Source organism: Mesoplodon densirostris, chromosome 12 (assembly GCF_025265405.1).
Source record: "Mesoplodon densirostris isolate mMesDen1 chromosome 12, mMesDen1 primary haplotype, whole genome shotgun sequence".
Lineage (NCBI taxonomy): Eukaryota > Metazoa > Chordata > Mammalia > Artiodactyla > Ziphiidae > Mesoplodon > Mesoplodon densirostris.
The window spans coordinates 25,372,036-25,385,365 of NC_082672.1; the positions used below are offsets into that span (position 1 = coordinate 25,372,036).

Sequence of the window (13,330 nt, forward strand, 5' to 3'; positions counted from 1 at the left end):
CAATAAATTATTTTACCTCCCAAGCCTGTTACCTCATCCATAAAATGAGGATTATACCAACTTCGCTGTGTGGTCAGGGAAAAATTAAATGAGGCCACACGTGTAAGGTGCTCACATAGTACCTGATGTGGAGCAGAACTTTAGTAAAATGTGTGCCATTCCTCTTCCTTATGTTGAGTTTGTTTTGTTTTGTTTTTTAAGGTAGGCCTTAGTTCTACTCTTTAAAATACAAATTTATAAAAATTCAACATTTTTTGTACGATAATGAAATCTGCATGACATGAAATAAATTGACACAAAGCTAACTGACAGAATAAGGCAAGATTCAGATCTAAAATGTCAATAGTCCTCTGAAAAAAGAAGCTACTCGAAAAAACAATGAAGCTCTTCAAGCTTAATTATTCAATCTAAAAATAATAGACTGATCACTTCAGTCAGTCTGCATGGGTTTCATTAATTACAGCGTAAGCCTCTAGCAGTGTGGTTAACTTGATTACACACAGACACTAGCTCCATCCAGTGAAGCAAGATGTAGGGCTCTACAAGATAATACTGCATGCATCCACAATCCCCTTTCCAGCTGAAGATCCTAAAGCTTTTGACAAACAAGAATTAATTAGATAGCAATATTCTTGTGAGACAGTTATTATTACACGTGTTTAAAAGAAGATACTTTAAGAAACAGAGAGATTAAGATCATCGCTAAGTTTTTACAATGGAGTTAGGAAGAAAAATAGAAGAGGATGATGGCTCCTCATATTCCAAAACTGTTTTCCGATATCTGGGAAATGAGAGGCCAGTGTGATGAACTCTAACTCTCAAATTATGAGTTGTAGGGGATGGGCTTCTGGCATCTCTTTAATCATTGCACTGGGACAATCGAAACCCAGGTTATATGGGAATGAGGTCATCATCCTCAACTTCAGATATGTAATCAAGTAATAGCACTCTGTGCTTACATAAATCTCCTGGCTTTCAGTAGTGTTGTATAGTAAGGAGATAAAAGTTAAATTTCCTTTAATGATGTGGATGGAATGATGTGGCTTGATCTCTTTGGACAGCATTCAAAGACAGAATGATGAAGTGGCAGGAGATCCTGTAGCTATACCCACACACCCTCAGTAATGGCTTCCAGTTATGGAAATGGAATTAAGTAGCATTATTATGCCAGGACTTGTGCTGAGTGCTTTTACATACACATTAGGTGTAATGTTCCATAAGTAAAAATTAGCTCTAGATCATTTATGTCTTTACTGAATTTTTGTCTTGTTGCTCTATCAATTGCTGAGGGATGGGTGTAAAAAATCTCCTACTATAATTGTGAAATTGCCTACTTCTTCCTTTTAATTACATCAATTTTTGACTATAGGAATCATCTAGTTCAAGCTATTCATATGTCTATATGTAAATTAATAATTTACTGATTCATTAAATAAACATATACTGAATACCCATGGATTGTGTCCCAGGCACAGCACAGGTTCTAAGATGCACAATGATGCTTGAAAAGTTTTCTTAGTTATTTCAGATTTTGTCCCTCAATTTTCTTTTCATTATTAATTTTCACTTTGAATTTTGTGCATGATAAAGAAAATTTTATCTCAGACATTGTCCAAATGATTGCATTTTCTTTACCAGTGGACTCAAATTTTATGATTGCAGTACATTTATTTTTCTCTCATTGAAAAACAATGTAATGTAAAATGCAAGACACCATTCTGTGGGCCAGGATTGGGTGCTATGATGGTCTGACATGTGTTTAATGCCATATTAACAGCCATACCTTCTTTCTCTAGCCAGTGGCCAGTGAAAAACTCAGACTCGCTGGGTAGCATGGGGTGGTCCTTTCATTTACTCAATCATTCATGGATGGAATAGTTATAAATGCAAATGACATTCAGATCATGGAGTATAATTCTACGACTAGGAGGTTGTTGGCTTCTAAACTAATTGGGAACAATAAGGAGACAATCACTATCACATGTATATTCAACTGCTCTTAACAGACGCCAAAATCACTTTTAGTGAAATACATACAGTAAGTGTTAGCATTCAAAGTTCAGGGAAATAACATCTCCGATAGTTAATTTCTTCAGATTAGGAAGTGTAGATTTCTTCTACAATATCCCCAAGAAATTTCCACTCAATAACTGTTTATACCATGAATAAATTATGATTCTGATATCAGGAGTCATATTAGAGTTAGAAAATATGCAAATATTGTGAAGAAAGGGGATACGTAATGATATATTAAAATATTTCCAGAGCCTGTATTTTCAGCATCAACTTTTATTTTGATCACATTATTCTACTGTAATAATAAAGATTTGCACAATTACCTCTGTTTCAATCAGCATTTCTTTTTAAAAATCCTGTTACATAATTTGATCATGGTAGGCAACTAAATGCAGTATAATTTTACTTGCCAACAATGAAGCAAGCTTTCATAATAACAATTAATCAGAACTAAAGGAATCCTAAAATGTCTGTTTCACTTGTCAGCAGTGTCTCTATCTTTGGTATGATGTAGCAAGATTAAGCCCTTTTATTTTAAAAGAATGAGAGGAATAAGTACAACGCAAATAATTCTCAATATCGATATGGGAGAAATTTGGGTACATTGTCAGCAGTTAGCAATGAAGGGGGACTTCTGATTTAGGAGAAAAGAGAACAGAAATGATATAAAAGTTAATTTTCAATTCTTAAATGTTAGCAAAGTAGAAGAGGGGAATATTAGATATTTCATTTTAGAGTTAAAGAAGATTTGAAACATAATATTGCTTTCAAATTCAAAATTTACACTGAACATTTCAATTACCCTATGTGACACAATGGATGATTGTTCCTTCAAAAAATATCCAGCACAGGGGACTTCCCTGGTGGCACAGTGGTTAGGAGTCCACCTGCCAATGTAGGGGACATGGGTTGAGCTCTGGTCTGGGAGGATGCCACATGCCGTGGAGCAAGTAAGCCCATGCGCCAGAACTACTGAGCCTACACTCTGGAGCCCACGAGCCACACTACTGAAGCCTGCGCGCCTGGAGCCTGTGCTCCGCAACAAGGGAGGCCACCACAAAGCCCATGCACCGCAACGAAAAGTGGCCCCCGCTCGCTGCAGCTAGAGGGAGACCACGTGCAGCAACAGGGAGCCAACACCGCCAAAAATAAATACATAAATTTATATATATTAAAAAATATCCAGCATATTTTCTAAGATTTCCTTTTACATTCTTGAATTGCTGTAATTCATCTATGGTTATCTTAGTTTCCTTTTCAAGCTTTTTGATGAAAGTTTTTTTTTAACTAAAAAAAAATTTATATTGTGACCACTTATATTTAAAAAACTTGGGCAATACAATTATGTGATTAATATGCCATCATTTTTATAGAGGCATAAGATCTATTGTTCTTCTTTCTATACCAAACCAAAGGAACACGTGATATGTCCCATCAATCAGTAAAACCAAGTGGCCTTTTTTTCCAGGCTACAGCCAAGAGATCAGAACCTTAGGGCTGCATGTCTGTTAGAAATCCCTGCAGTTTATTCACTCAACAGGGGACCCGTTGTCTTTAAAACAAGCCTACTCATCACCAGCTATCAAATTCAAGGCCCTTGCTGCACCTGCTCTGAGTGACCCTGTATTCACAACTGAAACCTTTGCTCAAACATTTATTTTGGGGCTGAGCAATGTTACCTCTAGAGAGCTGAGGGAAAAACATCCTTCTTACCCTGCACACTCATCTTTCACTGACCAAACCTGAGTTCTGTAAACCCTGGTGCGTGTAAACCAGCATAACAAAAGAGTTTGCTTTCTATCCCCAGGAGGAAACCCTTCAGAGGGCACGTGAGGAAGAAGAGAAAAGGAAGGAGATCACAAGTCATTTCCAGAGCACCCTCACAGATATCCAGGCCCAGATCGAGCAGCAGAGTGAGCGAAACATGAAGCTCTGTCAGGAGAACACTGAGCTTGCAGAGAAACTAAAAAGCATCATTGATCAGTATGAGCTCAGAGAGGAGGTGAGAACCACATCAAACAACCTAGAAGCACTGCATATAAAACCGGATCTGGGTTGTGAAGGTGGGGAACCTGGTTAATGACAAAGTTATGGCCAGCCCTCTCGACTGATTAATATTTAGGATTGGATTTCTTTTACTAGCCAAAATAAAAACAGATGGTATTACAAAATACCTGGCTGAAAGTCATACAGGATTTCTTCAAAACTGGAATCACTGCAAGGCAAAGGTAACAAATAGAAAGTGGTGGGCCGTAAACACAGTTATTCCTGAAAATAATATTTCTCAGCCTTTTTGAAACTCTCTCTACAGAACCAAGAAATACCTCACACACTCCCTCTTAAGAAGTACTATGTCATCTAAATTAAAAGTCTGCATTGTATACACCCCACAATCAAATAATATATAAAATATTACTATATAGTAATTATAGTAATAATGGCATTATTATTTATGCTTAGCTTGTGCCAGGCAATGTGCTAAGTATTATACTTTATATACAATATGTCATTTAATTGTCTCAACAATCTTATGCACCAGATGATAACATATTATCCACATTTTATAGATGGGAAGCAGAGGCTACGAGATTCAATCACTTATCCATAGACACAAAAGCCAGAGTTTTCAATCACTTATCCATAGACACAAAAGCCAAAGACAACAAAACCAAAGAGTTTTGTTGTCAATGGTTTACATTAGGGGGACTATAAGGATCTTTTATTATTTCAAAATTACACTTTAATATTCAATATGTTTTTAAGACTCCAGATGCCCCCTCAGTATTTTGATATATCATATCCCTTTTCCCATCCCACCCAAATTTTAAATATCTGCCTTAAAATGTAATATAACATAGTCAAAGTAGCCCTGTTGGCAACATGCTAAGGTTTTATCAAGAAAAAACCTGAGCCAATAGAAGATGGTAATAGCAGTTAGGTAAATCAAGAAACTCCTCACAGTAAGCCATGATGCCATGCTACCATTTTATCTTGTCACGAAGATCAATCCTGCTCCAAAGTGGAGGTCCAGGAGAAAACAAAAGGGAAGGAGCGAAAAAGAAAATGTCCATACTCTTCAGAGAGACCTCATATGGGAATGGCCTGGTAGACTAGTTGTATATTCCTAGGATTGGTTCTAGGTAAGGCCCAAGGATGGAATTCCACATGTCCTCTTGCCAATGGGACCTCCTAATGACCAAGAAATTCTCCACACTGAGGTAGAGTTGGAAGATGCTCTTCACCAAGGTAGTCAAGAGGTCACAAGGCATGGAGGAGGCGGTAACACATCTGCGTGTCAATTCGCCTGTGACCCTCAGCCCTGTCTTGCCCACCAGAGAAACAGAGCTGATGTCAGGGGCTCCTGTTTCAGTCCCAGACCCAAGGCCACGGGCTGTTATCTCAGGGCTTCCTCACCACCCTTTGAGGCAAGCAGGTAGAGGAGAATTCACCATGATAAACTGAATTAATGTTGTGATTAAAAGTGGTTTTATATTCACAGAAAGAGCCAAAATACCAAGTGATAGTGCTGTAGCCCTTGCAACATACATCACTGTCTGTGCTGCCTAGCGTAATTACTAGCGCCATCTCTAATAGTTACCAAATTTAGAAAAACACTGTTCGGACCTTTTGGAGTTAGCATTGCTGAACTCTGGCACCTCCACCTTTTGCAGCCACTTTTGTGTAGTGCAAAATGCAGGGGACTCCACCAATTTATGACGTTCATATAAAACCGTAATTGATGCCAATGCATTTATTCCCCTTTTTTTTTAAATCTTAAAACCCAGCGAACACGTGTTTAGGTCAACATTACTTTTTTTTTTTACATTTTTTTCAGCACCAATAATAAGTCAAGCTGGATAACGTGCACTTTATTTTTCCTTAGCACCTGGACAAAATATTTAAACACAGAGAACTGCAGCAGAAGCTGGTGGATGCAAAACTCGAGCAGGCGCAAGAAATGATGAAGGAAGCAGAGGAACGACACAAACGTGAAAAGGAATATGTACTTATCACCTGAGTCTGTGTGCTTGTCTGGTCTGCCTTGGGGTCAGAGAGCCCCTGAGAATGTTGTTTTTGACAACGGTCATAGAGCGCTAGACTGATGGAGAAAGAGCCTAAGCTTCCCTGGAGAATGAAATTGGCTAGCCCAGTAGGAAACACTGTACCTACGCTGTTTTTTACCGAAAACAGTCGTGCATCCATTCACCAAACCTTTTTCAAACACCTTTCATGAGCTATGCACCCTTCTAGGTGCTGGGGTGTAGCGGTGAACAAGAAGGAGAAGGCCACACTCCAGCATGAATCAAACTGGGAAGAGACGCAATAAACAAGAAAACAAATAAGGAAGGATAATTGCAGATAATAGTAAGTGCTACTAGGGAAATAAGGAGGAACCTCGAATGGGGCAGAAAGAGAGGACCTACTTTAGACTGGGTGCTCGGGAAGGGCTACCGAGAGGAGGACGCTTGAGCTGCGCCCTGCCTGGTAAGAGGGAGTCAGAGAGGAGGTCTCCAGCAGCAGTGTCTGCAGAAGAGACAAAGATCCTAACGCTGGAACCAGCGTGGCATCCTCCAGAAAGTGGAAAAGGTCAGGGTGGCAAGAGCAGGTTGACCCATGGGAGAAAATTTCAAAATAAAACTGTAGACGTAAACAGGGGCCAAATGGTATAGCTTTGTAAGCTTGAAATGTAGTTTGATTTTATTCTAAATGTAATAGGAAAGTACTGGGTAGTTTTAGCAAAGGAAGTGACATGATCTGCTTTGCATCTGCAAAAGCTGAATTTGGCTCGTAGGTGGAGAGTGAACTAAAGAGGGACAAGAAAGCAAGAAGAGAGCCAGGCAGCAATCTGGGCAAGATCTGATGACGGCTTGGACTGGGGAGGTGGCAGTGGAGCAGGAGAGCTGGATGTGGATAAAAGTTATGTGTTTAATGTAAAACCAACAGGCAAGGCTTTGAACAGGAAGATGGTGACAGTGAGGAAAGGAAGGAGTCAAGGATGACTCCTGAGTTTTTGGTTTAAGAAACTGAGTGGTGGCTTTTACTGACATCTCATTAACCCCAAACACTCCAAAACAGACGAGAGAATTGAGGCTCAAAAAGGATATGTGACTTGTTTAAGGTCACACACTGCTAAGTGACCAAGCTCTGTTGGTCACGTCTCCAGTGTATCTGTCCCCAGAGCCCAAGCTCTGTGATAGTACATCACACTCAGAGGTGTGTTTCAGAGGCATGAGTTAAAGCACGTGTCTGTTGCTGGGGAGAGAGAGATTTGACACAGTCAATGGACCAGTTGTTCAAATGTAGCCATTTAACAATTGATCACAAGCTCTGCATTTACCTAAAATCAGACAATAATCATTTCAATTTGTTAAAATAGCAGCTTTTTTAAAACTTCGGTTTTCAAACTTGGCAACAAAAGGATGAATTCTGGAGAACATAACCTGGTGGACATTGCACAATTTCAAATCAGATGTCCATGTGCTCTTAATAAAAAGATTAATTTATTAGATCCATCTACAACCTAGCTTTCAAAGTAAGAAATAAGGCATTTATTTATTATTCAGAATCCAAGAAAACGGATACTCCACTATGGATGTAATTACTCTCAGGTAAAATATGCTTCCTACAGAATATCAGTACCTTTGGTATTTAATATCTGAGGCATGACAGAGGAACAACCAGGTAAAGATTCATGTGAGAGAGACTGGGGGGCAGCCACGGAGTGACTCAACCTTAGCAAGAAACTAGCATGCTGCCCTCTTTTCCTTCCCTGATTTAGCAAAACAGCAGGTACAAGTCAAAGAAAGGTAGTCCCCCTCAGTTCTTCAAAGCTAGCGGCTACCTTCCTGGGTTCCAGCTCTGACACTTCTTTTTGAAAGTGATGAAATATCAAGTCAGAGCTGCAGGGGAGGGGAGGGGCCGTTCCTCATTTCAAGAAGAACAGGCAGCCTCCTTCTTCCTTCTTCATCGGGAACCACCCATCACAACAGGGCCCCCGTGTGTCAAGCAGGGGCCGGCCGTGTACATGGCAGCCACACAGCTCAGACGGCCAGAGGGGGCGCTGCAGGTCTTCCACTCCGCAGCTGCCTCAGACCTCTCTTACAGTGAGTCAATTGCACTTCTATAACAATTGATCCCCACTGCTCACTGGGAGGCATGGAGGGACATATACAACCCCCTTTTACAGATGGAGAGGTCAAGACTAACTTGGATAAGAAAAAAGACGCCTCCAAGTTTTTACAAATAATGATTTTATTATTTTAGGTTCTGATCGCAAAAATGAACATTTTTTTTACAACATGAATAAACAAAAAAAAATTATATCAGCCTATGTTGAAATAAAATAGAAACTTCTTAACTGACAGCCACCTGACTGACTAACCAGGTTATCCATGATGTTCACCGTTCTCTGGAAGCACGCTGACAGGTGCCCACAGCATGCTGAATCCTGGGGCTAGTTAGCCACTCTGGAATATCTACACGTGGTTGCCCATGTTCAGTAAGATAGAGCTTACTAAGAATCGGGTCTTTGCTCCCAAACCTTTTCTTCCCAGTTATCCTTGGTTTTGTATTATGTAAATCCACAGAATGATACATAAACTGATGAAATATGTGTTAAAAGAAAGAGTTGTTTCTAAAAAAAAACTATGCTTAATGATTTGAAAGCCTAGATGTAGGCCAATAGCAAAACCACAATTGTCAACTTAGATGTGAGCAACTATAAAAGACTGGAAGAAAGTTGTAAAACTCTAGAGAATTATCCAATCAAGCTGCTTTACAAATATCTTAGGTCTTTAGGTTCTAGCAGTATTGTTTTAAAAAAATTATCAATCTTATATGCCATATTATAGATATGATTCTCGTAAAAACAAGCAAAAACCCTCCGAATTCCAATCAGAAGATATATACCCAAAACAAAGATCACAGCCCTACATCAAAACTGATAAATAAATGAACATACATCTTAAGTTAAAATAACATGTCTTACATATGTATGTGTCATTTTTACGCCTAAAACGACTTTTTCAGTTTAACCCATGAGTTCCAGTTCTGATCGTGTTTGACATGAGGGCCTTGGTTGTATTTGAAGGGCTGCCTTACAGAAGAGGGGTGAGACTTCTTTTGTAAACCTTATATAGGATTTGGAGTAACAGGTCAAATTTTAACCTGGTGTTTCTCAAAGTATAATCCATGGACCACCAATATCCAAACCATCTTGGGTATTTGCTCTAAGTACAGATTCTAATCACATCCTATACTTCCTAACTTATTTTCTCTGAGAAGGATATGCAGTTTAACATGCTCCTGAGGAGATTCTGATGCATACTATGGTGGAGAACAGTGGTCTAATATAAAGGAACAGTTGGGTTTAATATAAAGGATCAGTTGCTCACAACAATGTCCCAGGTGGGAATATTATGGAAATGTTCAAGCAGAGGCTGAATGACAGTTGGCCAGAATTGCTACAGACGGGTCCAGAATTTGGTGGGAGGTTGAATTTCGTGTGATTCATGCTTGAGTTGGAGACTTTTTTCCTCTTTTTTTTTTTCCCATTGGAATCACTAATTTTTAGTTGAGAATCAAACTTTTTAAACTAGTTGTCTTCTTAGCTTTCTTAGATTCTTTACAAAGTTCCCCCAAAATTACTTAAGAGGCTTACTTAGCAAGTAATTAAGTTTACACACAAGTTACAACAAATGGTAATCTAAAAGATAAGTTGACAGTCTTTCCATGCATTCTCTTCTCACAGTTGCTGAACCAGGCAGCAGAGTGGAAACTTCAAGCCAAAGTGCTGAAGGAACAAGAGACAGTCCTGCAGGCTCAGGTGAAGTAGGGGGACAATGCATGGGTATGCCCTCCTTGCTGTGAACCAAAGGTAGTCTGCAAGAGGCCTTCCATGTGGGAGGGGAAGTAGGGACAGGAGTTGGAAATGAAGAATAACTTCATATTTATTATTTTTAAGTAAAAATAATAGTACAACATTATATCTAAGAAAAGTAAATGCTCTGCACCAACAACTTCTAGTCAAAAGGTCTGCTGACATATCAATACAAATGAGGGTCAACCAGAATAAGCTGGTGGCCAGGTCCTCGCCTACCTGTTCATATGTCCTCTCTCTCCTCCCCCATTAACCTGTCAAGGTAAGGGTAAAATGTAAATGGTCCAGATGCACCCTCTATAATTGTCAAGACTGAAAATTTCCTTACTTGTTTGACATGATTTATAATAAAAGGAAATTAGAAAAATAGAGTCAGCACCCACGTTTCTGTGCTATCAGAGGTTGGCCTGGTCAGTGCCACATGATTAGAGATGGCAGATGTCAGAAACCATTCTGATTTGGCTTCGTGATGTTATGTGTATGTTTTGATTAGACTATGGGAATTCGTATTTCAGGCTCAAAAATGAAGCCTCATGCAACAGCTGGCTCTGGAGGAAAGCCAGGCCTGTCCATCGTTCTGGTGCCCTTGGGGCTCCGCCCCTCCTGGCAAACGTTCCCTGTCGGGTTCCAGGAGAGCCATCCTGCCACAGGCCGGGCCACAAAGGGGCTCTAGCTCCCCTGCTGGGAGAAATGCCCCAGTGCTAAAGGGACTGTAAAATCTCACAGAGCAAATTCACAGAAAGTGAGAAAATCAGAAGCCTTCCAAACTGGGCAGCATTAATTTAAGATTTGAATAATTCACTTGTAAATGTTTATGTGCTGACGGCTGAATATTTGTTCATTGTGAAAAAAAATTCTTCACCGTATGAATGAACCAGTTCAATGAATACGTGTTCATTTTTCAAAAAGGAAAGTAGGAACAACAAGAAACTTAAAATCACAAATTATACCACTACACAGACAAGAACATAAATAACATTTTGATATCTAACCTTCCTAAAGCACACCTTTCCAATGTGTGTACAAAACGCAATGATGAATTGTTTCCCCCACTAATATATCAAAATAGTTTTAAAATATTAATGACATAGAAATACCAACCGTAATATTTTTTCACTATTAATAGAATCGAAGGACTAAACTCTAAAGTTACAAACTCAAGGTCATCCTTTAGGCAGTCACGGAACACATCATATCATGGTGTGGGGTGGGTGGCAGGCAATGGCAGTTTTCTAACCAGAGGCAGGCAGGGGGGAAAGGAGGTGTGACCTCACTGTCCAGTGATGGGGGTGCTGGTGGGGGGAGAGTCCAGAGAAGCAAGTCAGGGCTTCTGGCTCTATCTCTGTCCCATTCACAGCACAGAGCCTTGAGGGGTACAACAGGCAGTACTTGAAGCTATTCATTGTTCCACCTGTTATAAGCAATCTCTACTCCTCTATGCTAAATGAAGAATAGATTAATACCATTAGACTCTTCTGGGCTAGAGAGTGACTCATTTGGCTGGTATCAGAATCTAGGTCTTTAATGACCTGTGAAATAACATAAAAGTGTGATCCAATTTCCCACCTATACCCACTCAAGTTTGAAAAAGTATGACCCAGGGTTCTAGACTTGCCAGTGTTCCTCGTTCATCCCTGATACTGGGTCGAACCCAGGGACCAAGGTCAGAGTCCTGGCTCTTCTACTGTGAAGCTGTCTGATTCTGTGCAGCTCACCTAAACCTCCCTGGACCTAAATTTCCTGGTCTGTAAAATAAGAATGTTGTAATGGATCAATGATCCCAAGCTGGAGTCCTCTGAACTCTGGGAGGCCCATTACTTTTCAGTATTTCCAAAACCTAACAGCACATAAGGCAGCAGCTACTATCTAAAATGTAGTTGTTTCTGACATTATATCAGCTTTTGCTTAGCAGCATGGATGGCAGTTATTCATATGTTTGATTAAGTTTATAGAAGGAAAATGAGTTAATGAACATGTAGTATATGCAGTTTGTTTTCAAGTTATACACTCAAAACACTTAGCTCAGGGCTTCCCTGGTGGTACAGTGGTTAAGAATCCACCTGCCAATGCAGGGGACACGGGTTCGAGCCCTGCTCTGGGAAGATCCCACATGCCACGGAGCAACTAAGCCCGTGCACCACAACTACTGAGCCTGCACTCTAGAGCCCGTGAGCCACAACTACTGAGCCCATGTGCTGTAACTACTGAAGCCCACGCCTAGAGCCCGTGCTCCGCAACAAGAGAAGCCACTGCAATGAGAAGCCCATGCATCGCAACAAAGAGTATCCCCCGCTCGCCACAACTAGAGAAATCCCATGCATAGCAACAGACCCAACACAGCCAAAAATAAAAATAAATAAATTAACTAATTAAAAAAAAGAGTAGACACATTCAACAATTAAAAAAAAACACTTAGCTCAGTGCCTGCCCCCATAGTAAGCATAATTAATTCAACTAATATTTACTGAGCATCTAAGTGCTAGGCATAGTTCTAGATGTTAGAAATATAGTACTTAATAAGAGAATCAAAAATCCCTGCCTAATTAAACTCACAATCTAGTGATAAATATTAATTAAAATGCTAACAACTGATTACTGTATGAGCTAATATTAGTATTATTTCATAGGTAAGGATCCACATAGTGATATATGAGACAAAAGAAGTCTTTATTTGAAAAAAAGTTTAAGAACCACTGGAAAAGATGATCTCAAAACATGTTCAGCTCTAGTTTATGAATGTAGAGAATATCCAGAGCTGAAGAACTCAGCTAAACTAGATAACCCTGCCTCCTCCATCACCTTGCTTTCCATGGCACGTGGCTCTCTCTGTAAGGACCCTCCCTTGTCTATCTCTTTTGTCTTCAAGGCATTTTCAGAACTGCAATAATTACTTAATCATCACAAAGAATAAGAGGCCCCAAATCCCTATGTGTAATAATGTTTAAATGAGCTCCTCGTGAAAAATATCAGCATTATGTTTTTTAAATGTTTAAACCTTGAAAAACAAAGTCTATCACAGATGATCTTGCAAAGCACTCAAACACTTCCTTTGGTTTGACAATTAAAGGAGGTGGATGGTAGGAAGGAGAGGCCTTAGTCTCCATTTCTATGGTCTGAGCAAAGGAAATATCAAGGATAGATTGTGTTTTCCTAGGCAGAAGTCACTTTTCAGTCATAAGACAACAGCTTGCCAATCTGGGGCATGATTCTCACTTAGGGAAGAGATGTCTAGCTTTCAATTATACAAACCAAGGCAATAGAGTAAATGTCAGAGATGATCAATGGGATGCAATTGTGGCTACAAATAGAGTGTTCATTGGATCGATAAGGATGAAGATGGCAGTAGATGTGGGAAGTCAGCAATACCAACACAACATAGCAGCACAGACACAAAATACTACCCCAGGGGAAAGATCAGTGAGTCAACTGTTAAAG

The 13,330-nt window shown here is 39.7% G+C and overlaps 1 protein-coding gene across 2 annotated transcripts in view; it reads left to right on the forward strand.

The window, feature by feature from the left end:
* Nucleotides 1-13,330, forward strand: part of TXLNB (taxilin beta) — a 36,795-nt gene that overhangs the window by 14,968 nt on the left and 8,497 nt on the right. For both annotated transcript variants that reach the window (XM_060114887.1, XM_060114888.1), the window contains 3 exons: nucleotides 3,824-4,018; nucleotides 5,900-6,019; nucleotides 9,767-9,841. In XM_060114887.1, the coding sequence (XP_059970870.1) occupies nucleotides 3,824-4,018; nucleotides 5,900-6,019; nucleotides 9,767-9,841 (390 nt within the window). The remainder of the gene's footprint in view (nucleotides 1-3,823; nucleotides 4,019-5,899; nucleotides 6,020-9,766; nucleotides 9,842-13,330) is intronic.